At 33.1% G+C, this 23,362-nt stretch overlaps 2 protein-coding genes across 3 annotated transcripts; both read right to left on the reverse strand.

Moving 5' to 3' along the window:
- Positions 1–222: 222 nt before the first annotated feature.
- On the reverse strand, positions 223–12,134 carry LOC105321812 (structural maintenance of chromosomes protein 3). Of its 2 annotated transcripts, XM_011420305.4 has the most exons (32): positions 11,966–12,134; positions 10,695–10,770; positions 10,570–10,608; positions 10,318–10,457; positions 10,034–10,113; positions 9,839–9,917; positions 9,583–9,700; positions 9,237–9,351; positions 8,946–9,006; positions 8,649–8,729; positions 8,369–8,533; positions 7,912–8,033; positions 7,599–7,743; positions 7,166–7,234; positions 6,884–6,987; positions 6,664–6,763; positions 6,285–6,445; positions 5,947–6,088; positions 5,686–5,836; positions 5,300–5,519; positions 5,013–5,094; positions 4,720–4,911; positions 4,154–4,337; positions 3,759–3,829; positions 3,558–3,647; positions 2,859–2,945; positions 2,553–2,696; positions 2,264–2,332; positions 1,950–2,102; positions 1,678–1,855; positions 1,090–1,196; positions 223–840 (listed from the first exon to the last, which is right to left on the reverse strand). In XM_011420305.4, exons 1-32 carry the CDS (start codon positions 11,978–11,980, stop codon positions 769–771), a joined length of 3,612 nt encoding a protein of 1,203 aa, XP_011418607.1. In that variant the 5' UTR covers positions 11,981–12,134; the 3' UTR covers positions 223–768. The 2 variants fall into 2 exon arrangements, with proteins under 2 accessions (XP_011418607.1, XP_065924306.1); XM_066068234.1 differs by lacking the exons at positions 10,570–10,608; positions 10,695–10,770; positions 11,966–12,134 and having other exon boundaries at positions 9,839–9,913; positions 10,030–10,113; positions 10,318–10,368.
- A 1,486-nt stretch (positions 12,135–13,620) lies between these two features.
- On the reverse strand, positions 13,621–22,427 carry LOC105321984 (tetraspanin-33). Its single transcript, XM_034473989.2, has 7 exons — positions 22,274–22,427; positions 20,123–20,323; positions 19,604–19,777; positions 18,020–18,160; positions 17,858–17,902; positions 17,492–17,605; positions 13,621–16,624 (listed from the first exon to the last, which is right to left on the reverse strand). The coding sequence occupies exons 1-7, from the start codon at positions 22,352–22,354 to the stop codon at positions 16,553–16,555; spliced, it is 828 nt and encodes a 275-aa protein (XP_034329880.2). The 5' UTR covers positions 22,355–22,427; the 3' UTR covers positions 13,621–16,552.
- Positions 22,428–23,362: the final 935 nt, after the last annotated feature.

The following is a 23,362-nucleotide window of genomic DNA, read 5'->3' on the forward strand; positions in this document are numbered from 1 at the left end:
TTTTTCATGTTCACTTCCTATTAGACATTTAAAAAATGTAAAAGCAAATTGAATGAACAGTGTTAAAAGTATCATTATAGAGGAGGCATGAAGACTGGACTTCATGATACTTGATGTGTTTAGAAGACAGTCACATGTAGGAGAGAGGTATTCTGACTCCAGACTTTGACCAGAGATAATAAGGATACAACCTGTATCACCAGATGCTGAATAAAAATACAAATAAGTACAATAGATTTTATTTAAATATTAAAAGATTTCATAACTGGGAATTGCAAAATCAAACTGTTGCAGTCTATACACAATTTTCTAAAAATAAATTCTGCGCCTGGGATAATGATTTTAACATTTGATCATACAGAAATACAAATCAATTTCATGCTAAAAGATGCTACTGATGCTTAAAAATGACATACACGTACACAGTATAGCACATGACAATGAAATTTACATACTGGTAATTCAAAAAAAAAAAAAACATCCTTCAGATCCCAAGACAACTTTCAACAACATTCAACACAAATGTTTACTAGAATGATTGGAGGAAAAAGAAAACTAAAGTGATCCATGTTCCCTCTAGCTCCTGAAAGATTTTCCTGTAAAATAATTGCTCTTGGTGTTAATGAAGATTTTTCCAGTAGAACAAGCAGTTTTGTTTTACTGGTCTTGGGTTTTTCTGGAGATGGAGCGAATGAATCGAGAGGTGAGCACATTGCACTCTTTCAGCTGCCGGTGGGTGTATATGTGGGCGTGTCTAATGGCTGTCAATCACCCGTGGGTGGTATCGTCCTCCACGAAATCTTCCGCCTCCTCCTTACTGACACATTCTATATGAGATACCTAAAACAGACAAAAAAATCTAAGTTTGTTTACAACTAAACAAAAAAAAAAAACTTACTTCAAATGACTGGTAGCAAAATAACAGCCTTACATTGATGAACTCTGCGACAGGTCTATTTAGATACCCCCTGGTACCAATAGTTTAAGCTTTTAGTGTATTGCAAATTTTGTAAAATACCTGTTTTTCTAATTATTTTTAATTTGATTTAAATTAAACACAGAGGAAACAATATCATGTTATCAAATTACCTTATTCCTGAACTTCACACCATAGAATTTGTCTGCATGCTCCAGTAACTCGGGTCTAAAGGTTGTTGTAATAAACTGAGCATTCCCTGCCAACTCATTAATCATGTCTGCAAGAAGACAAAAGTTTTCCAAATGTTCTTCATAAAAAAACATGAAACTTATTCTATGCAAGTACTACTCCCAGGATTCTGTCTTTTTGTGTCAAATCAATAGAATATAAAATCACCAGCACCAAACTTTTAACATTAAGTTAACAAATGTCAGTAAAATAAAAGCAATACAGTCAAACTTTGTTATCTCAAACTGGATGGGACTGTTTGAAAACTTTGAGATATCCAAGTATTTGAGATATTAAGAGTGAAATACTTCAAAAATAGGTTGTTGGGACATACAAATCACTTCGACATGTCCATTCTATCAAAGATATCAGTGTTCGAGATATCGAAGTTCAACTGTATTTTATAACCTGTAAGGGTTGCGTCTTTGAATTTTATTCCTCTTTGCTAACTTGAAATTTAGGGCATTTATAAATATCTTTCCCTGTTCAAGGACAGAAAAAAGAACCCTCTAAATATTACAAGTATTTACCTGCTACTGCTTTCCTGTGATTAGAGTCCAGGGCCTGGTCAATCTCATCGAACAGGTAAAAGGGGGCAGGGTCACACTTCTGGATGGCAAAAATCAAGGTCAAGGCCACCAGAGATTTCTGTCCCCCTGACAGCTGCTGCATGTCCCTCATCTCCGCCTTGTTTCCGGTGAAGGATACCTAACAGAAAAAAATATACAGATTTAACTTTTTATCAACACTTTTTGAACGAGCCGCTAACATGTACAATATTTTAAACTCAGTGTGTCCGCACCTTAATCCCGACCCCGGTGAACTGCTCCACCAGTGGCACTGAGTCCTGGGAGTCCTCCTCCTCCCCCTGGTCAGTGTCCCCCTTCTTCATCACCAGCTGGGCATGACCTTGTGGGGCTAACTTTTTGAATATCTCACTGAAGTATTTAGACACCTACAGGGCATAACAAAGTACAAAGTTAAAATAAACAGTCCTAAGTCCAATGATACCAAAGGATCAAGTTCAACATCTTCATTGAGATTAACAATACCATGTCTTGTAAGGAAACAATTACATTTTAAATATACAGTTATTATTTGTATAAATTTTCCAACCTGTTTAAATGTAAGCTGAATAGCCTCATATTTCCTTTGGTCCAAAGAGTTCATCAGATCAAGAATTGACTGAAAAGAAGAATACCAAACACTATATTATATGTTTTACAGAACACCGTTTAAAAAAAATTACTGTTCATTAAATCAAAAGAAAATTGACTGGGGGAAAAAGAGCATAAAAAATTCCATTAATACAAATGTATCTGAACAACTGTGTTGGACAGTTTATAATGCACTGGTTTTACATTTCTAACTTAAGTTTGATTAACTATGAATAAAAAGTGTGTACCTGATGGGCACTGTCCAACTCTTCTTTCCTTTTGATCAGCTTCTCTTTCTGGTCGGAGAAATTCACAAACTGATCCAAGGCTTTCTTGTTCACATGGCTGTACCTTTTCAGCTCCTGATTGCAGTTCTCAAGCTTTTTGAAAAGCTTGAAAAGAGACATTTTACAAAGAGTTAAAAGTACTAGAAGCACGAGCACCAGCGAATGCAACCTTCAAATCACACAAGAACTGTTCATACTGTGTCTGCTGTACATGGATATATTCAAGTTTTTCAAGAGGAGAATTAAGAAGATTAAAAAATAAGGTACCTGTTTGAGGTTAAAGCTCTGATACTTTTCAAATGCATCACTTGGAAGTGAACCCAGTTCCCTGATTTTCTTCATGCATTCATCTTTCTGTAAGCAAAAAAATCAAATCAATTTAATACATACCTGATCATTTTCCTAATTTTAGCTCAAATTTTTCAAAAATTATTTCTTCATCTTTAAAGTTTAGAACGGTCAATATGGATGTGTTTAATGTTTTGAACATCAAATATCGAGTTACAAGCAAGTAACACAGGTTAAAATTCTTTGTTTTGTAAACAAAACTCAAGTCCTTTTATTGTTACATATGTGCGATATTGATGTAAGTTTCAATCTAATGTTGCTTTTTTTGGTTGATGAAACAGTTTGTGAACACATGGTATCAGTTTTTGTATTTGTAAACATACATATATATAAGACTCAAGCTTTGTTTACATTACATCCTCTTTCCCCTATATCCTGCTTGTAATTGACTTCTAACATTCAAATTTTGGTGAATTATTCAAAATACACAATTTTGGACATTAAAATTGAAAATAAAATTTTCATCTCAAATCATGTATAGGTCTCTTAAACAACTTTCATAAATATAATTGTAATCTGAATTATGTGTGCCAACCAACCATCGAACATCATACAATAAGATTGACACCTATTTTAAACCTTACTCTCTAAGAATCCACCTGACAACGAGCATCTTACCTTTTTCAGTAGCAAGCTTTGCTTGTTTGTCATTTTCTCCAGATCTTTTGCATCATCAGAGATTTTGTCCTGATACTCTTTCTCTTTTGCCTATTAATGGACATACATCTTAATCGATGAGATACATGTAGATATTATAGATATTAGATATACTCCTTCTCTTAAGGGGTTTGCTACATTATTTGCATCTTTATGTCTTACCCTCCAGTTTTCTAAATTTGACTGCATTTCCTTCTGTTCTTTGTTCATCTTCTCAAGCTGTGCATCCAACTCTATCAAGTAAACCAAAGTGTAAATTTTAATATTTTATACATGCAAGATCAAGTAAAATTAACCAATAACTCATCAGGCAAAAATTCGGAAAATACATGTATAATGTGGTAGACGGAGTTTTAATTTTTTATTGCAATTTGAGAAGGGGGAATTATTTTCAATATCATATATCTTGATATTTTATATTATGTAAAATAGAAAAATCAAATTATACATGTAAAATTGAAACAAAAAATTAAATCATTATCACAACATAATCCAGTAGTGCCTGCACAACTTCCCATTCACATTTTGTTTGGCCTGCCTCTGTGCGGCCCACCTACCTTTGGTTTGCTCCTTGAAGTTGGTGAGTTTCTCGTCCTCCTGTTCCAGCTCCGTCTGGTATTGCTCCAGCTTGTGGCGCCGGTCAGCCACTGACACTTCCTGGAGGTCGTGGAGGACGCGGTCCCTCTTCTTCATCAGATTATTATGCAACAGATTCTCCAGTTTGTTCTTTTCACCCTCCAACTACAAAGCATATCACATTTTTCCTTCAAAAATTAGATTCGCCCAGAATGAAATCAGATTACTGTTGATGTCAAGAACTTCATTATAGATGTTGTAGAAACAAACCTTAATTAAGGTTAAATAAATCTGAGATTAAAAATTCAATGAAACAAGAATACTGTTGAATTTTTCTTGGGGGCCAATATTCATGGATATTTAAATTTTGTTTAACAGATAATGTTGAGATATCATTTACATATAATGATTATTGACTGTGTAAATTCACCAGGGAAGTATGTAAGGAGCAATTACAACATCTACCAAAACTGTGCCCCACACATTTTAACAATTTCACCACACATTAAACACTTCCAAAGTTAAATCTCTGAATCTTAGACTTTACCCTGATTCTCTCTGTCAGGGCCTCCTTATTCTGCTGGGTGAGATTCTTGATTTGATCGTTGAGGTAGTCCACCTCCCTTTGATCCTCCACACTGAGCTGAGACAGAAGATCAGATCCCAGTTCTTCATTTAATGAAGCAGCTGAACCCTGCATTGTTTCTAAACTGGCTTTTAAACTAGCAACACTCGTTTCCTGAAAGAGAGAAAAAAAATAAAAATGTACAACTTAACACTTGAACTTCAATTAACCTCATTGCATATTTCACTTGATTAGATTTTTTAAAAGAGAAATACCTTTGAGGACATAGATTTTTCTATTGCCTGTTTTTCTTCGGTCATAAGTCGCAAATCTGCCCTCATTTTGTCGAAAGTATCTCTGCAAAAAATAACAAGGATAATTATTTCTTCTTAATCCCTCCTATGCAGGATCCTTCATCTATTAGTAATAAATGCTATAGAGAGCTAGAATACCTTTCTGCAGGTCTTACTTGTCCATACAGACTACATGTATGTGTAATCTGTACCTCTCTCCCCGACTTACTTGCTCTACCTTTATATAGACCACCTGTCACTAGACTTACTTGTTCTTGCTGTTCCTAGTCTCCATCTTCTGCATCTCACTGACCAGGTTGTTGATCTTGGTCTCCACGGCCTCTAGTTTCTGTTTGTGCTCTTGGTACTCCCGTTCCTGGACGGCCAGCTTCTGTTGGTACTCCATCTTCCCTTTCTGGAGGTCCAGTCGTGACCGACGCATGTCGTAGTAACCCCCTGTCAGGGCCCCCCGCCGACTCACCTGGTCACCTAAAACAAGCGAGAACCCATTGGTGTAAATGTGTATTCACAACAATTATTAACATAAAAGTGTCTATACCAACTACTGTGGAATCATTGAAATTAGTGGTGGATGAATCTTATATGTCAGTAGATGAATCATCTCTGTTCTTCAATTTCTGAAGCATTCCCTTACCTTCTAATGTTATACAATCTAGGTTTTGAGTTCGAGCAATCTGGGTGGCGGTCTCCATGTTTCGACAAATCAGGGTTTTCCCAAAGACATGGTACATTGCACGTTTAAATCGAGGATCATATTTAATTTTACTGATCATAGGAATGGCATCCTAAGAATGGAAATCAAAGCTTAATGTACATGGCAATCATTACAAAGCAGGGTCTTATCAAGAAGTGCAGCTCTTAATGACACTGCAGTCAGATTTCAATCATGTCTTACATTAGTACTGGGATATTGCGTCTCCTTTCCGTCTAATTTATTGAGCGGCATTAGCGTAACCTCTCCTGGTAATTTTAGACGATTCATTTCTGTTAGGATTTTTGTGCCTGTCCTGTCTGAATCCACCACATGATGAAAAAGTCTGAAAGTTTTTAAAAGCGACACATAAAACATTGAGCTTTTAAAGCATTATAGAGCTCAATAATATTTTGCATTATATCTGTAACCTTTGAAAGAGAAGTTTTTGATCAATGTAATATTTTGTGGAATTCAATCAATTATTTATTTTATACAAAAAATTTGATCGTGCGATAATTAAATACTGTATGAGGAATTACCTATTTCCAGCGGTAACTTCCACACAGGTAAAGAATGTCTTTTCACAGTCTAGTTGACCGATTAACGTTCCACAGTAACCTTCCACCACATCCATGTACCTTCCCTGCTCTCGGAAGGAATCCAGCACCTTTTGAACACTGTCAATTCCATTCAAGGTGGCCTGTAAAATAATTTTGTTTACATTAATTCCAAAAACAAATCAGAAAATTATATTGCATATATAAAAGCTCATACAGCAAGTACAGGTTTTAATGTGTCAAATTTGGTTTAAATAGACCATCACCTCAATAATCCTCAATAATCTAAACTTTCAGACATATTCTTGATACCCAACAGACACATGTATGCAATGATAATTAATATTGAATAGCAACTAACCTTCCCAATCATTGACCTCAGGCCTTGCTCCTTTTTACTCAATTCTTCTCTTGTACTCTGTAATTCTTGTTGTAATAATGTTTCTTGCCTCCATAATACACTGGTAAAGGGGAAAAAAAAAGACATTCCTTTAGATTCTAACATTGTGACAAAACCTGCACTTTCAAGCAATGATACGGGAGTCAATGGGTCATCATGGGAATAACTGACATGTACATACTTTCTTTCATTTTGTAATGCATCCCTCTGTTTCTTCATTTCATTGAAATTCCGGTTATTCTGCTCAATGATGTCCTTATTCTGATCAATTTTGCTGCTTATTTCCTGAAAAGAAAAAAATAACAAAAATAAAAGTTAGAACTACAAATCCTATGAGAATTTATTTAAAGATTTTAAAGTGTACTTCAATACTTCTTTAAAATTTGCAAATATTTCCAATTGCCTGCAACAAATAAATTCCATTCAAGTAGCGTCTATAAAATCACAGTAAGCTCCAACTTACCAGTGTTTGAGTTCCCAGGTGCTCAGCTCTTTTGTTATCATTCACTAAATCTTCTCTCAGTCTCCGAATCTACATACAGAACATGGCATACTCGTTAAATAAGATAAACCGAAACAATACAAAACTGCTCAATTTACATGCCTTAATCGACATCTGTTTTGAAAACACGTGCTGTTAGAAGCTAAGCAAAACTAATTTTCACCTGAATCAGATTCACACACTGAGCATTTAACACTAACGGCACAAGCTATCAGACATCATTTTTATCTGGCATAACTGTATCAATTAAAGTCACTTTTGTGGAATTCATAGTAGTGCATGCGCAAGTCCAAATTTTCCAGGCACAGTATGGAGAACCTTTGTTATATAAGTAAAAAATTAATTTAAAGTTTAACCTTTATGAGATTAATAAATAATGAACTGATAGATGAACCTGTTCTTCTTTGTCTCGGATTGCCCTGTTGAGAGATTTGAGTTCCTTTTTAATCCAGTTGTCCCTATCATCCCTGGAGGTGAACTGATTTCCTCTGCCCTGTTTTGCGTACAGTTCCTTCCGCCTCTGTTCCGCTAATGATAATCTACACAACGTATAAAAAAAATAACAGTCATAGTAATCAAACACATTAATATCAGAGAAAAGATATTCAATGTGATGGTCTATATAGTTTTATCATTTTTCTTTAAATTTGGAATAAAAAATCCCCACACCATACATCATGACTGAGAAATCTGTGTTAGATACTCACTGCTGGGTACAGTTCTCCTCCCTCTGTTTCTGAGCTTCATACAGTGGCAAGTTGTTTTCTAGTTGTTGTTGTGTTTTCTGGATTTTTTCATTGATCTTTTTCAGCTCATCCTCCGATTTGCTCTAAATTTACAAACACAAACGTGCAAAAATTGATACGTTACAAGATTTCTCAAACATTTTACATGATTGTTCTTTTATCTACATATAGAAACAAGATTGCAAACGATTCCTATCATTTGAGCTAAATTGTAAATTAAATTTGATTTTAATCACTCATCAATTGTTTGCATATGCTTATATTTGATAGTTACAAGTAAATTTCAATTAAAAAGCTTCAATTAGGAATTCCCCCAAAAATGTAGCTTAAAAGTTTGAAATTATGAGATGATGAATGAAATAATTAGATAAAGCAGTATCTAAAAATGCAAACTCTTTTAAAAGCAAGCAATGTATACCCTAGCACTTTTATCTCCCTCCAACTCATCCTGGATATCTTTGATCATCAGTTCTAGCTTGGCTCTGCGCTTTGTCACTTCCTGGTTCTCAGAGTTCAAATTTTCTTTTTCCTCCATCACCCCCTGCATCTTAGTTTTCAGATCTCGGAGTTCTCTTGTTATGGCCTGAATAAAGATATGAAATTTGGATGCAAGTACATGTACAGTGTAGTCCTGATGGTTTCATATTCCATATAATCACAACTTGTTCATGTGGATGAATTAGACTAGGGTACACTACCTTCACTTTATCCACTGTAGACTGCTGTTTGTCTCGAATCTTCTGAGTCATGGCTCCGCTGTTGTCCCTTTTTTCTTGCAACTAAGTGATAAATTCATAACAATTAAATTTGGTACACATGTCAAATGATAAAGTCATGCAAGTGTAAATAAACAAATACAAATATATCCCAAAACAAAATGTTTTTCCCAAAGTACCTAAAACATGTATATACATAACCTACTTGGAACTGCAGTAAATTGTTTCTATGAAACTAATATTAACTTTGACAGTACAAAAGGTAATTGTTGTTCATACCTCGTCCAGTTTTTTCCTTGTGTCTCTTAGTTCATGGTCATGAATTGTGTACTCAAGAGATCTGTTTGGTGAAAGAACAAAGTTGCACATGAGACATTGATCATATATAATAGTGTACATTGTGGTATAGTGTAAATATCTGCACAAAAATCTGCGACACTGAAGTTTAAAGTCAGTGGAAATGCTATACATGTAGTATCTGATTAAAAAATTAATTTTTTTTTAATCTTCAGTCATGCTGCACATTGTTAAATAGACATTTTTTTCCATTGAAATATATAACTTCTGTACCTTCTCATCTTATCCCATTTCTGATATTCTTTAAGCTCTTCTTTTTCATCCTCCAATGTGGCCAACCTCTCTTCTATGTACTTCAACAGATCATTGATCTTCTCTCTCTTACCCTCTACAAAAGTGATGCATGTATACATGTAGTAACAAGTGATTCTAACTATATTACATGTACAATACAGTGCAAGTATCTAGGTAAAGAGGTTCTTCAACATACATTGTCATACAATAAACACCAGTTTACTTCATTCGTCCTAATGTACATGCATACAAGACTGAAGTAAATAGACTGACCAAAGCAAGATTTCATGCTTTGAAAACTTTAGTGTCAATGTAAATAACATACCAGTTTCTCTAAGAATTACTTTACTCTCCTCTTTTCTCTCATCATAAACTTTAGTTCCAGCCACTTCTCTTAAAAGTTTGATTCTCTGAGAATCAGGGGCTGTTGCCATTTGGTTAATCTACAAACAAATTTTTAAAAATCCAATTTTTTAAAAGTTTCGTGATCAGTACCATTGACAAATATATAAACATGAATGAAGTTGAAATTGAACAATCCTTTTTATCTGTATTTACCACCAAAATAAAATCCACAATACCTTTCCCTGTTTAACAATATAGTATGGATTACTACGAGAAAATCCAGCACTCTCTAACAAGTTCATAACATCGCCCTTTCTGCAAAATTAGAATAAGAAATAGCTGAGAATCTCCGATGACTATGTCAGTTTCATTTGTAATTGCATGCACAAAATACAAATGAGTTTTCGTAAATTAATTGACAGAATACTTACGTAACCATTTTCTTGTCTAAAAAATACTGATCTTTCTTGGATCCAATAACACGCCTGAGTACTACTTCATCTTTATCAATCTAAAGATTAAAAGAAAAATCAAACCATACACCAAATTCATCTTTAAATTTTTTTTTGTTTCATGAACTCGTCAGTAACAAAAACAAAACAAAGTTTATTTGACAACGGCGGTCATTAAATCTCGCAATATCATCACAGAGAAAAAAAAATTAAATCTGCAGCAAGAGAGTCTTAATCAGATAAAACAGACATTTTACACTTACCGGTATTCTGTTATCTGAATTATCGAATATAATCTCCACAAAGGCTGAAATAACCCTTGGTCCTGTTCCTTCATGAAGAAGGGCCTGTCTCTGCTCCGGTCGAAGATGGCTAAACTCATCTGACAGGACAAACTGGATAGCTGGTGAACAAACAAATACAAGATATTGAATAAGCCTGAGAGTAACACTTAATGTCTACTAATGACCATTGCATTTAGTCTAATAGCAAGAACAGAGCCAATTTAAACTTACCGTAGAAGAAGTTACTTTTTCCTGACCCATTTCTGCCAACTGCAAAACCAGAAATTTAATAATAACAATTATCATCAAGCAAAATAAGAACCATTTGATTTAAGAGAACAATAAATATACTGTACCTATAACATTGTGTTTTGGGCTAAAAGGCTCAACAATGGTTTGATCCCTGTAACTTCTAAATCCTTGGATAATTACCTTAAAAAAAGTAATTGAGGTGAATAGTCAGACTTTAACAATACAGAGATTTTGAAACCAAATTACTTCAGATCAGTATTTTTTAAATACAATTTCGATGTTCATATTTACTAATAAGTAAAAAATAAGTTGAGCTGACTTTGAAATTGCGACAGGGATTTCATTTCAAGTCTTTTCTTGACAATGTTTAAGAGTTTTTGAAATTTACGATGAATAATTTAGATGTAAAATTATGACTTAAATATCGACTAAATATCTACTTTTTTTTTCTTTCTTTCTTTCTTTTTTTTTTTTTTTTTACACAAAGCTTTCTTTTGCATTATTGACAGTAAACTATGAGATATATCTGATATGAGTAACCGGTTAATTGGTCAGTTATGATTGACAGATTAGCAATTCTGAAATAAATTGCCATCCCTACCATAAATATTAATTGTAAATCTTGCCTACCCCCCCCCCCCTTTATAGTAGAGCTTAACTTTTCCAAGATACATTACTCAAATATTTTGTACATCATTTCCTTTAAATCAAAGTTCTCCATTTCTGTTAAGCTTCCAATTACAATAAAGTATTTATATTCATTGTGAATTACTTTTACTATTAATTTATTTTATTTAATTCAAAGTTTAACAATACTGTGCATGAATTAATTGTGTATGTGAATGCGAGTGTTTATACTTATATTATTTATTACAATATAACAATCATAGAAAACTGTCAGGGATTTAGTTTTTATATCTTCAAGACCCTGCGACAAGTATGACAATCATATATTTTATAGAACAATAACTTGCTTTGCAATGATAAACACCAACAAAGTCATCATCATTTAACTCAATGTACAACTGATGAAAAGTCTCACACATTCAGTATCTTATACAGAATCTATGATGTGCTTAAGTTTTCAAGTGCTTTGGGTATTCTTTAGACATCATTTTTGCGATATATTATGTAATGTACACGAATTAACAGATACCTTATGCACAACGGTATGCAATACACCTATACTTTATCTATATCTAACCAAATAACCTTTGTGTATATGATATTTTCACTGTATCGTTTCTGTTAGGTAGCGTGCACTGTCGACTAGTTTTGCTGTATAGGTATCATTCCTGATCACATATTGGCCTGCAGACGAACATCAATGAATTGATAAGACGCTATCGCTTTTCAGGATTTCTTATAACCTTACCTGTTTAATGTACATTTTGAGCGAGTCTCTAAGTTATGCACATCATAAACGATAATATTCAACTATGCATACTGCAAATATTAAGGATATATAGGTGATCTTGAAATAAAGTTTTGCTAATATTCCGGCTTTGTTTACAAATTGCAAATGGCGGTAAATTACAAGACCGCTTAAGTAAAAGAAAAAGAAAATGCAAATTGAAGAATAAGAGTATAGATATGGGTGACATTTCACCAAATTCACTGATTATTTGAACCAGATGCAATTTTTATATCTTAGAATCTAAGAACGACGAGAATGGAAATGTAGACGTTGTCTCACAACCCTTGAGCGGCCTTTATGTTTGGCGGGACTTTCAAAAGTGTTACAGACAGAGTTTTCTCCCTTTAAATGCATAATTAGTTATGTAGGTTTCCAATGGAATGTTAATTTTAAAAAGATCAGAAATAAATCGTGTATAAAAGGGGTTTCTTTTCTTTAATTCCTTGTCTCTCCTCGCTCTTTCTTGCTTTTAAAACTCTTTATTCAATAGAAATAGCTCTTTTTGATTATTTTACACATTCTGATTTTTTTTAAGATATTGATCAGTTAACAACCGAGAAATTCAATAAGCATCAATTAAGGTAAAACGACATTTTAACAATGCATTAAGTTTATCTCCTTCTATACGGTAAAAGTATAGACAAAAATATTATAAATTTATTTATACATCCACCAGAGACATAAATTAATAATTATTTATGTCTCTGCATTCACTGAAAATATATGTGCATCAGAGATATATGTTATTTATAACATAATTTACTTTCCGGGTTAACTCTGGGTCTGCTTTTTGAAAATTTGTGTCCATTTGGGGTTGGGTTTACTTGGGATTTGCTTTTTGGGTGACAGACCTATATATAGCTGTCTTTTATCTTACCATCTTACTGCCTGTAATTTTTGCCACTTGTATATTCCAAATACACATGTAATGTCTGCTTTCCGGGGTTGTTTCCTCTCTGTGTCCACTCACTGGGTTTAGTTTGGGTTTTGACTCTGAGTCCACTCTAGTAAACCCGGAGTAAACCCTGAAAGTAAACCCATGGTTTAGTTTGGGTTTACTTTCTGTTAGGTTTGGTCCGATTGGTACTGCAGAGATTTTCTAAAATTAAATACATTTTTAACCATATATGGCCATATTGGCCCCACTCATGAGCCTGGACCCCTGACCCAGAGGCCATGAATTTCACAATTTTTGTAGAGGGTCTCATAAACACCACAACCATGCATGCATTGTGTTTATTTTTCCCTGTTGTGGAAGTATATAGAAGAAGATCTTAAATTAATATTATCAATAAATACATTTTCACTATATGGCCACATTGCCTGCACCCCTGGGCCTGAACCTTTGTTTCAGGGACCATAAATTTCCGAATTTTGGTAGAGGGCCTCATAGACATCATAACCATGCAAAAACGCTTTTTCAACAATTAAGATTCCTTTCACAGTAGAAATGCTTCAAATTCAAAATACATGTGTAGTATATACCAACATGTGTCAGTTTTCAAGATGATCGAAGTTTAAAATGTAAAATTAATGGCAACAGATGAAGACCAGTGGCAGTAAGTCACCTGAGTGACATTAAAGGTTAAAAAAAAACTATAAAAGGAAACTCATTAGGTATAAATAAATTTATTTATCAAAAATTTTTAAAATCCCATACAAATAGTTATTTTCATCACAAAACATTTCAATATAAAAACTTAAAAATGGCACCAATTTTTTAAATTTTATTCATAACATTGAAGTTGCTTGGTCCCAAATTTAACAAAATAAAGTATCATATATTGGTATTTCCTGCCTTCTTTAGATAAATTATCTCTGAAAGTTAGAAACTTTCATTACTTTACACAGACAGAATCATAAGCATTCCCCAATTTTTGTTATGTAATTTTAAAAGTAAACACATTTTGTACACTGTTTTATTCATATATAGAAAAATTATTTTCTGTAAACGATTGGTAAAAATGCTGCAATGCCAATTATGTACAAATGGACCAAGCAGCTTTAAGTGTCTGATTTCTTGCTTAAGTAGTATTCACCTAGAGTTTGATGCAAAATGTTTGCACTTTGATTTATTCATGATAGCAGTAATTATAAAATAAGTTGAAATTTTCACCTTTTTCTAATACAGTAAAATTGCACATGTACATGTATATTGCAGATCATACTTTGCATATATGTCAATACAAAATGTAATTTCCTATATGTTTATACAAAATTGATCCATCACCTTTTTACAAGCATTATGTATATAATGTACATGGAAAATAACTAATACATGTACCACACACTAAACTAGCAACAACTAAATCAAGCCAAAATACAAGAATATATCATAAATATTGTATATCCTATGACAATAAATAATCATGATTTTTCCCCTTTGTTTAAAATTTTTCATCTTTACAAAGAATTTACATAGGCTTCACAAAGGCTAGTTTCTTCAGGAGTTTAAATATCACAGAAAAAATGGCAGTAAGAAAAAAAAATCAAATCTTCATGATTCAAAATAGTGGCAACTATTGCAGTTTGAAATACATACATGTATCCAAAAGTTCAGCCACAGTACTATACATGATGGACAATAACAAATTTTTAATATTGTTAATTTGAATTTATTACAAACTAATATTAAAATCAAATGTGTACATCATTAAAAAGTAAGTTAAACACCAAAAAACATCAACACAAAAAAAAATCAAACAAAAATAATTTCTGAATAGCGAGCACACATAAACACACAACAAAAAATCAATATGTTACAAAATAAAAATTTGTAGAGACCCATGGAAATTGTAATACCAACAGAGATTCAAGGTTGTGGAAAAAATATGTACAATATATTAAGGGAATAAAAAAAATATATACAACTTCCAAAATATACTTTAACATGTAAAGTAAAACTTGTTGCATTTAAATTCTTGTATGGTTAATTTAACATAAAGAAAACAATTCTTACTTGTTCTGTCACATTGGACCATACTTGCTTTGTGACAAAGCATTGCACCAGAAAACCAAATATAAAGTAAAACACCCAAACAATGATTTGTTAATAGCATTTCTCCAGCTACCAATTTCTAGTTGTTTTAAAATTTGCGATCTATCAGATGACTTATATGCATCATTCAAAGTACAAACTTCCTATATATCAGTGCTGCCATCACCGTGAATATGAATACTTCATTCTATCTACAGATATATATACAACCAGACATCTGCATAATATTCCTGATGCTAACAAAAAGAAAAGAAAAAAAAACAACCCCACAAATTACAAAAATATCAATTGACAACATAACAGACTTCATAGCAAGAATAGGCATTAAAATAAATAAAACACCTGAAAGTTCAACAAAACTGTGACAACATTAATATCATATATACCAGTATTCACTTTATCAAAACATTTTGTATAATTCTTATTAAACAAGTTTCTAAGGCAAGAAAAACTGTAAAGATATGTCTGCACATTCCCTTTACAATGTAGAATAAAAGGCAAAGCTGTCATGGTATTAAAAAAAAAACAACAAGAGGAATGTACAATTATTTATCACCTGACAACTAAAACCAACTTAAGTTTTAAATTGGTGACTGGCCCAACAGCTAGCAATTGCTAGATTTAAAACAAGTGGCCCATGAAACTTTACAGTCTGGGTCACAGCAATTTCATGCTTAACAAAATTGTTCGGACTTGTAATCTGAAGAGTTCCCAAAGGGGGCCCCCAGGGGTCATGAATGTCAAAATTAATGTAAATCTTCCTCTACCAATGCTACATACCAAAAATTGCTAAAATTAGCCTGAAGGTTTTCGAGGAATACTTGAAAATTTTAAAAAGTTTGACAAATGAGACCAACTGGCAAGTTATAGCAATTGATCATCCGAGTGACTAAAGAAGTTAAGTATAGCACCTGTAGTATACCTTCAACCAAGTACATGTCAGTCCGTTTTGATTACCTCAACTTTGCATACTTCAGAAAAAAAAAATTACAATATGGCACCAAAATACTGCATACTACATTAAGTAACAAATACAATTAAATAAATTAAAAATAAATATAAACAAAACACCAACAAATTACAACATGATCAGCATATATACATTTGAATTGGTATTGTACTGTATGCATGCAAACGTTGGTTTTTTTTTTTAAATCAATGAGTGCATTTGACCTTCTCCCTCAAAAAATTCTTCTCTATATAGCTAGAGCACCTCTGTTTTATATTACAATACATGTACATTAAACAAACAATAAAAACCAAACAAAAATAAAACCCACACACAAATTAAAAAATAAAATATCATTCATTCTGAGATTCGACTCTGCATTGTAGTTCTAGTTAAACAAATATGACTTTGTGAAACCAAAAGTTCAGTGTGTTTTGTAGAGTATTTACATGTATACATAAAAATATTTCATAAAAAATTACAATTAAGGTGTCATGTTGTTGATGGATATATGACATTTAAGCATTCCTCTTTATTCAACGACTTTAGAATGTCTTGACTTTACTGCATAGCTGGATCACCAGAGTACCTCATTTTCTTATATGCTCCATCTCAACATTTGATCCTCAACTTGCCTTGCCAGGAGATAGGACAAAAACATGGCAATCAGCTGAAAATATGAAAACATATCTCCATATTAAATGTAATAAAATAAAGCAATAAGGTACATATTCAATAGAATCATTTTTCTCCCGATATTGATGCAAGTACATGTACTAGTATATGTATTACAAAATGTTCCAAAGCTAAGATAGCAGCTGAAAAGTTTTCCTTTGAGGTTTAAAATCTGGTCAATACTTTCAAGTTGGGCTCAGCTTCAATAATTAGAACCATTTTAACAAGAGCTTGGACTTTGAGTAGTTGTGTCAAACAGCAATGTGACATAGACCTGTCTATTTCATTGCTGCCCACTCAGTGAAAGCTCATTGAAATCAACATGATTTGATTGGCTTTTGAGCTAAGGCTACGCAATCGGTGCATAGGGCCTATGTCACTTGAATCCAGCGTCATTTTTAACATGTTTTGACGCAAGAAATGACAGCTATGCCCTACAGAAAGTCCAAGGCCTTGTTAAAATGGTCCTAAAGGATTTTGCATTACCGGTAATTTCTGACTAATAACTACTGGTATCAGCTTTGCACAGATGGCATGGGTATAGATTACTGGTAGTTTAATACACAATTCATTTTGTTTTGGAGTACAAATGAAGCTGCCCTCATATAGTACAGTACTTGAATTCATACTCTTCATTACAAAATTCATAAAGATGTAAAAAGTCAGAATTGAAACATTGCAGTTCATATTTTACACCTTATTGCAAGGTTACTTGCTGATTTTTATTTAGTCATATATTGCATAATGTAAAATATTCCGTTAAACTGTATCTATTTATCTTGATAAATTTTGAGCATTATGATAAGAATCATTTGTCATCATTATAGGCATTGGAATGGTAAATTGACTAAGCTGATAGTACCAGCACAAAACATATTCCAATTGCTATTCCTCCCACGATAGGCAGTTGTGTCTCCACCAGACCTAGGGCGGCATCAATACAGCCAATGGTGTAGACCAGTGAGGAGTCGCCTCCCTGTAATTATATTTCATGACAGTCTAAAATATGTTCAACACAGATCCACCCATTAATTCATCATGCATAATTGTACTGATTTTAATACAAGTGAAATTTTAATCAGGTAAATGTAGGTTTACTTTAAATATACATCATTTATGTTCTGATGATAAATAAGCATTTCTTTATAGGACTTTGTTACATAGACATGGTTAATGCATTTTGATACTATTTTCAAATCTATCAAATTTTGTTTTTTGAAATTCATACCATTTTAAGAACTCCATTTCCACATAGTATGTTTGGAACTCCAGCCTGAAAGTTAAAATAGAAAGCTCTCCAGATATACAAATTAAAAGAAAACCTCTTTAATTTTCACCAAACATGAGCACATATTTGATAAAAGTTGTTTTCTGTCCTGAGAGTGCTTACCATCAGTGTGTCCTGGACCTTACAGCATGAGTGGGGAACACTACAGGCTAGGGGGCTGGGGTTATACCTCCCCTCACTGGAACAGTTGTAGTACTGGTTCTTGTTCCAGTCCCTGTATGAGTTCACTCCACAGCAACCAAGCTGTCCAAAAAAACCCAAGGCAATGTAAAACAACAGGAAGTACTGTGGAAACATTAATTTTCGTGGGGGCCAATTTTCGTGGATTGCTGAAATTTTATAGGTTCGTGGGGACGTAATTTCGTGTATTTTCTTATACCTACAAAACGAAATATGACTTTATAACCCTAATATATTATTCGTGGATGAGAGGTGGTACCCACGAAATCCACGAAAATTGAGCCACCACGAAATCTAATGATTCCACAGTAATGCAAAACTGTACTACTGTAGATTCCTAATTAAGGTAGTCCCATACTCGGCACTAAATGGGCTCAATCATTAAAAGCTTAGCTTTAAATGATAAATATACATTCTAGCAATACATATACAAAAGAAAATATGTATGTTTACATGCTAGTTTGTTTGCTATCACCTCTCAGACGGGTGTACCCCCTTGCAAAAATTATTGACAATTATGAAATTTGCCAGACGTCCGTTTTTCCTAAAAATAATTACCAATTTTGTGAAAATTAGAACTGAACATACAAAATAGAATATAAATATTTATTTAAGCCATATCTCATCAATATTTTTGCGCAAATTTTTGTAAGTAAGTACGCTTTATGGACCTGATGTATCAAAATAGAATACAAAAAATGCAATGTTAGTATCGCGTTTGGTAATTTTTTTACTATTTTATGGACTCAAACTTAAATTCATGGTGTTTATTCTATAGATTGACATCTTAGAAAAAAGATTTGGTAAAATAAATTGTATGTTGACGGATTACTTTTCACGCTATAAGCTCTAAACCAAGTAGACCCTGACGAAAAAATCCGTAAAAATCACATTTTGCTACAGTTTTCTGCCTAGATCTGTCAACAATGTTAGATATCATTTAAACATTAATTAATTGACGATTGATTAATTTCGAAATAGCTTCTGTCTCTAAATTTAAACCGGTTTTAGTAAAAGAAAAGGAAAAATTCGGGGGGGGGGGGGGGGGGGGGGGGGTCAAAACAATGAAGATATCAGCATACCTGAGATCCTGGTTAATCAGAACTTCGTTTTTCATTTTAGTTTAACAGAATCGAGTTTCTGAACATTAATCATTTCTATCTCTCATAGAATACATATATTACCGTTCTTATTGCTTATTATTGCCATTGTTTACAACAGCGATGTAGAGCAAAATCAATACCGGGTATCAAAAACGATTTGTAAAAGTCGAACCAATATTGTAAAATCCGTATTATGACGTAGTGCGATACTCCGACTACTTTAAATGCAAAATAAAGTCATGAAAAATATCCCTCGAAAAATTTAAAAATCTTGCTTTTTTCAGAGTTAAATTCATAACAAAGTTTGGCATTCACGATTTTATAGAATCACAATTTGAAACAAAACTGCAAAATCACACAATAAAGTTCTTGCATAAAATATTTTTTTTTGGTATTTGGGTACCTGTTCTTGTAACCAGTCAATGGTACTCTGTTTATCTGGGTCGTCTTGGTACGTAATGATCAGATTATCTTTAAGTAGAGAGGTAAACCTCTGTCGAAATTTGTCTCGGAAAACAAAAGCCAACACAGCACCAACTAGCAAAACCAGAAATATCAGCAGCATAGCAAAGTAGTACTGAAAAAAAAAAACAATCATAGTTTAATCAATATAAGATGTCACCTAAAACTTTAGCAGCTGATGAAAGAAAATAATCAAAAAAGAAAATACAAATTATTTTAAAATTTCCAATGCAGGGATGAAGTCCCAGTGTTTGCAAATACAGGGTATGGTATATCCTGCATATTTGTACCAAATAGAAAAAGAAAACTTCAAAATATTTTGCCTACAGGTATCAGTTTGCACAATAAAAAAATTTTAAATCACAAAAATGATTAGCAAATGCAAGATTCGATTGAGGAAGTTAATTAAAGTTAATATACAAATTGTCAATATTAAGTGAATGTTTTTAGATATACTTACAAATTTCAAGAGGTAGACATTTTCCCTGAGAGCACCGATACATCCTGCATATCCCAGGATAAATATGACAGCTCCCAGAACTAGGAAGATTATGGCAAGATCAAAGATGACATCATACACTGACTCTATCTCTTTGTTGTAATATTTCTGTTTCTCTAAGTAGGCCCAGATTCCAATGCCAATCAATACACCTCCTAAGAGCTAGGAAATAAAGAAAGGAAATTTTTATTTAGGTTTTATTTTACATTCATATTTAAGTCTTATATCTAAAATAGGTTTAATTTGTTTCGTAGGCAAAAAAAAATTGACGTAGCTATATAAACAATGGATATATGCCTGGTCAGTGGATAGTTCAACATATACCAGTAGTTCCCAACTTAAGTTGCATGGGTCCAGGGTTCAATTCCCCATCTAGCCCTATATTTTCATTGTGCAAGTGGTTTTCTGCATATTCATACTACCTTACAGGTTGTGTTGAGACCTTCCTTATTCAGGCAATATAGATGATTAACAAGTCCTTACAATGTGAATTTAGGCCAAGTCTTTAGGAGTGAAGAGGGGGGAGGGAGGAATGCAATAGTTGGTGGCTATGATGGAATGCTGGAGAATACGTACCCAGGAGAAAACGTACCCAGGAGAAAACATACCCAATTTATAGGGTACGTTTTCTCCAGGTATGGAAATAATAAGTAATGGTTTTCATAGATATTCTTAAATGAAATAAAATAAAATATACAATGAACATTTGTATCATTTGTTGCTGTAGTTTTTAAATGCATAGTCACCATGGTCACGTACTTAAATTATTAAGACAATAATTTGTAACATACACATACACGAACGTGGCCTGAGCAGTTTAATTAGTCGACAATTAATCCACGGTCCATAAACGAAACCGTTAAATAATTAGTTTTTATTGCAATCTCATTTGGAGAACTAAATGATGAGTATCTCAAGAAGTCGATATCGCGTTTTTTAAAACATTTTTTTGAAAATTATCTATAAAACAAAGTTGCTTAATAAAACAAAGTCCAAGTCTTTTAAATATTTGTTTGATTCATATATATGGAAACTACTACGAAATGTAACATTCAACAGTCAATTTGCTTCCGACGCCACTGACATGTATAATGTGTGGAGAGTGAATATTTCTACCTCCTGCGCGGAGAGGCAGTACATAATATTACATACATGTAATAATAACTTCTCAGGTATTTAATTTATTATCACTATAATTAAAATCAGGGGATCTCGCATAGAGAAACTCAAATCGGTAAGGCTACCGATAAATGGATAATTAGAAGAAGTAGACTGATAACACTTTATGACAGGTCATTATTTTGTACTAAAATAAAAGTTGCTACAATTATTATAAAGATATCATTCATAAAATGAATATATTTCTATACATCTATGCATTGAAATATGCATTAAATAGCATTTGAAAATATTTAAAATGTCCAAATTATAAAGTATTAAATTTATTTATCTATCAATTTCTTACATTTCTGTATATTTATTATGCAAAATAGTATTTAAAAGTATTAAAAACTATTAAGTAGTATAATTATAATTTTCATAGGGTATGTTTCTCCAGAAGAAAACGTACCGGGTACTTTTTCTCCTGGAGAAAACGTACCCTAGAGATTGGGTACGTTTTCTCCTGGGTACGTTTTCTCCTGGGTACGTTTTCTCCTGATACCCTATGATGGACCATGGATATCAGCCTGTTTAGCTCTATCAAAGGTACAGCTTCTGAGTCAATGGTTTCCGATTCACTCCAAATTGAAGCAGATCAGAAACCCTTAACTTGGAAGGATGGGCTACAAGTTACAGTGATACTACAAACAGGAATGTACGTCCTTGGTAAATATTCTATTTATATTAATTTAATGAGATTTATTCCTTGGCATTACTGGAACAATATTTTCAACAATCAGGGTTTAAAAAATTCTTAATGAAAATACTTTTCAGAGAACAGACAATCATATAATGTTAAGATTTAGTTTTCTCGTATAAAAGGCTTCACAATATATGCAAAGTAGTCTAGGTTTAGATTTCATCCTACACTGCTTCAGTCCGACGGTCCTGAGGGCATGTCTAAGTCTAACCAGCTACTAACTAACAGTAGCTCGACGACAAAATACTTACCCAACATAGAAAGTTGAAGAAGAAAAGAACGTATTTTACAAAAGGGCTAACAAAAGAGTCCACTGGACCACAGCAAGGCATCTTTAACGACAAAGTACGTCCTATCTGTTTACAGTTTAGCTTTTGTTTTTCACACCATCAATTAAGAGCATTCCGAACCCGATCTTCTTTTTGGATTTAAAGCTCGCCTGGATCAGTACAGTATCCGCATACTATTTATTTACGGATTCCTAGACCTAGAAAGACTATAGAGACAATTGTAGATGATCAACGTAATTTAGGTTTTAAAAATAGAATAGAATATATCATTTTTTAATAATTGCTTCTATATGTGTGCTACAATCATGAGGTTTACAGGCCTCACTACTCACCTGAATATTTATGACACGCCCTACTAAAAAATATCAAAAATCCTGGATACAGTATGTGTTTTAATTTTTCAACGACTTAATAGGTTCAGGAAAAATTGTATTTTCATTAATATCAAAGTTCTTGTGAGCCATCATCATAATGTGTCGAGCCAAAAACATCCAGCTCATTACGTACATGAGAAAAAAGTTGGTGTTCGAAATTTTTATTTTAGATCAGTTAAATCCAATTTACATTCAAAATTATTTTTTTAAAAGATGCACATTTACTTTTTCTTTACTAATATGTTACTTCTACTGACTGACACTTTTGTGCAGCTTTAATCCACAATGCATTCAAAGTCACAATACGTCCCTTGCATGCAGACAGTAAATTAAGTCAGAGTAAAATTTAATCTCATTGGGAGATATTGAGGTCCAAAACTGGATTTCTGATATGCCCTATCTTTTTTCCTAAAATCTTGGTTCAAGGTGATTGCACGCTTTTAAGCCACAAGCACCGAGAGCAAAGTATGAGACAGATTGCGCTAATAGAGAAAATATGCTCAAGACAAGTGATGTCAGATGGACAAACTGATCACTATATAGTGTGCAGGTAGAGGTGGGCCCTGATAAATTTACATAAAAATCATAAAACTAAAATAATGATATACACTCCTGCAGGGTAAGATAACACACTGGGGTTCAAATGGTTTATCATTGTGGCCCAGAAAGTGCCTTA

This window comes from Magallana gigas, chromosome 8, assembly GCF_963853765.1.
Source record: "Magallana gigas chromosome 8, xbMagGiga1.1, whole genome shotgun sequence".
NCBI classification, from domain to species: Eukaryota; Metazoa; Mollusca; class Bivalvia; order Ostreida; family Ostreidae; genus Magallana; species Magallana gigas.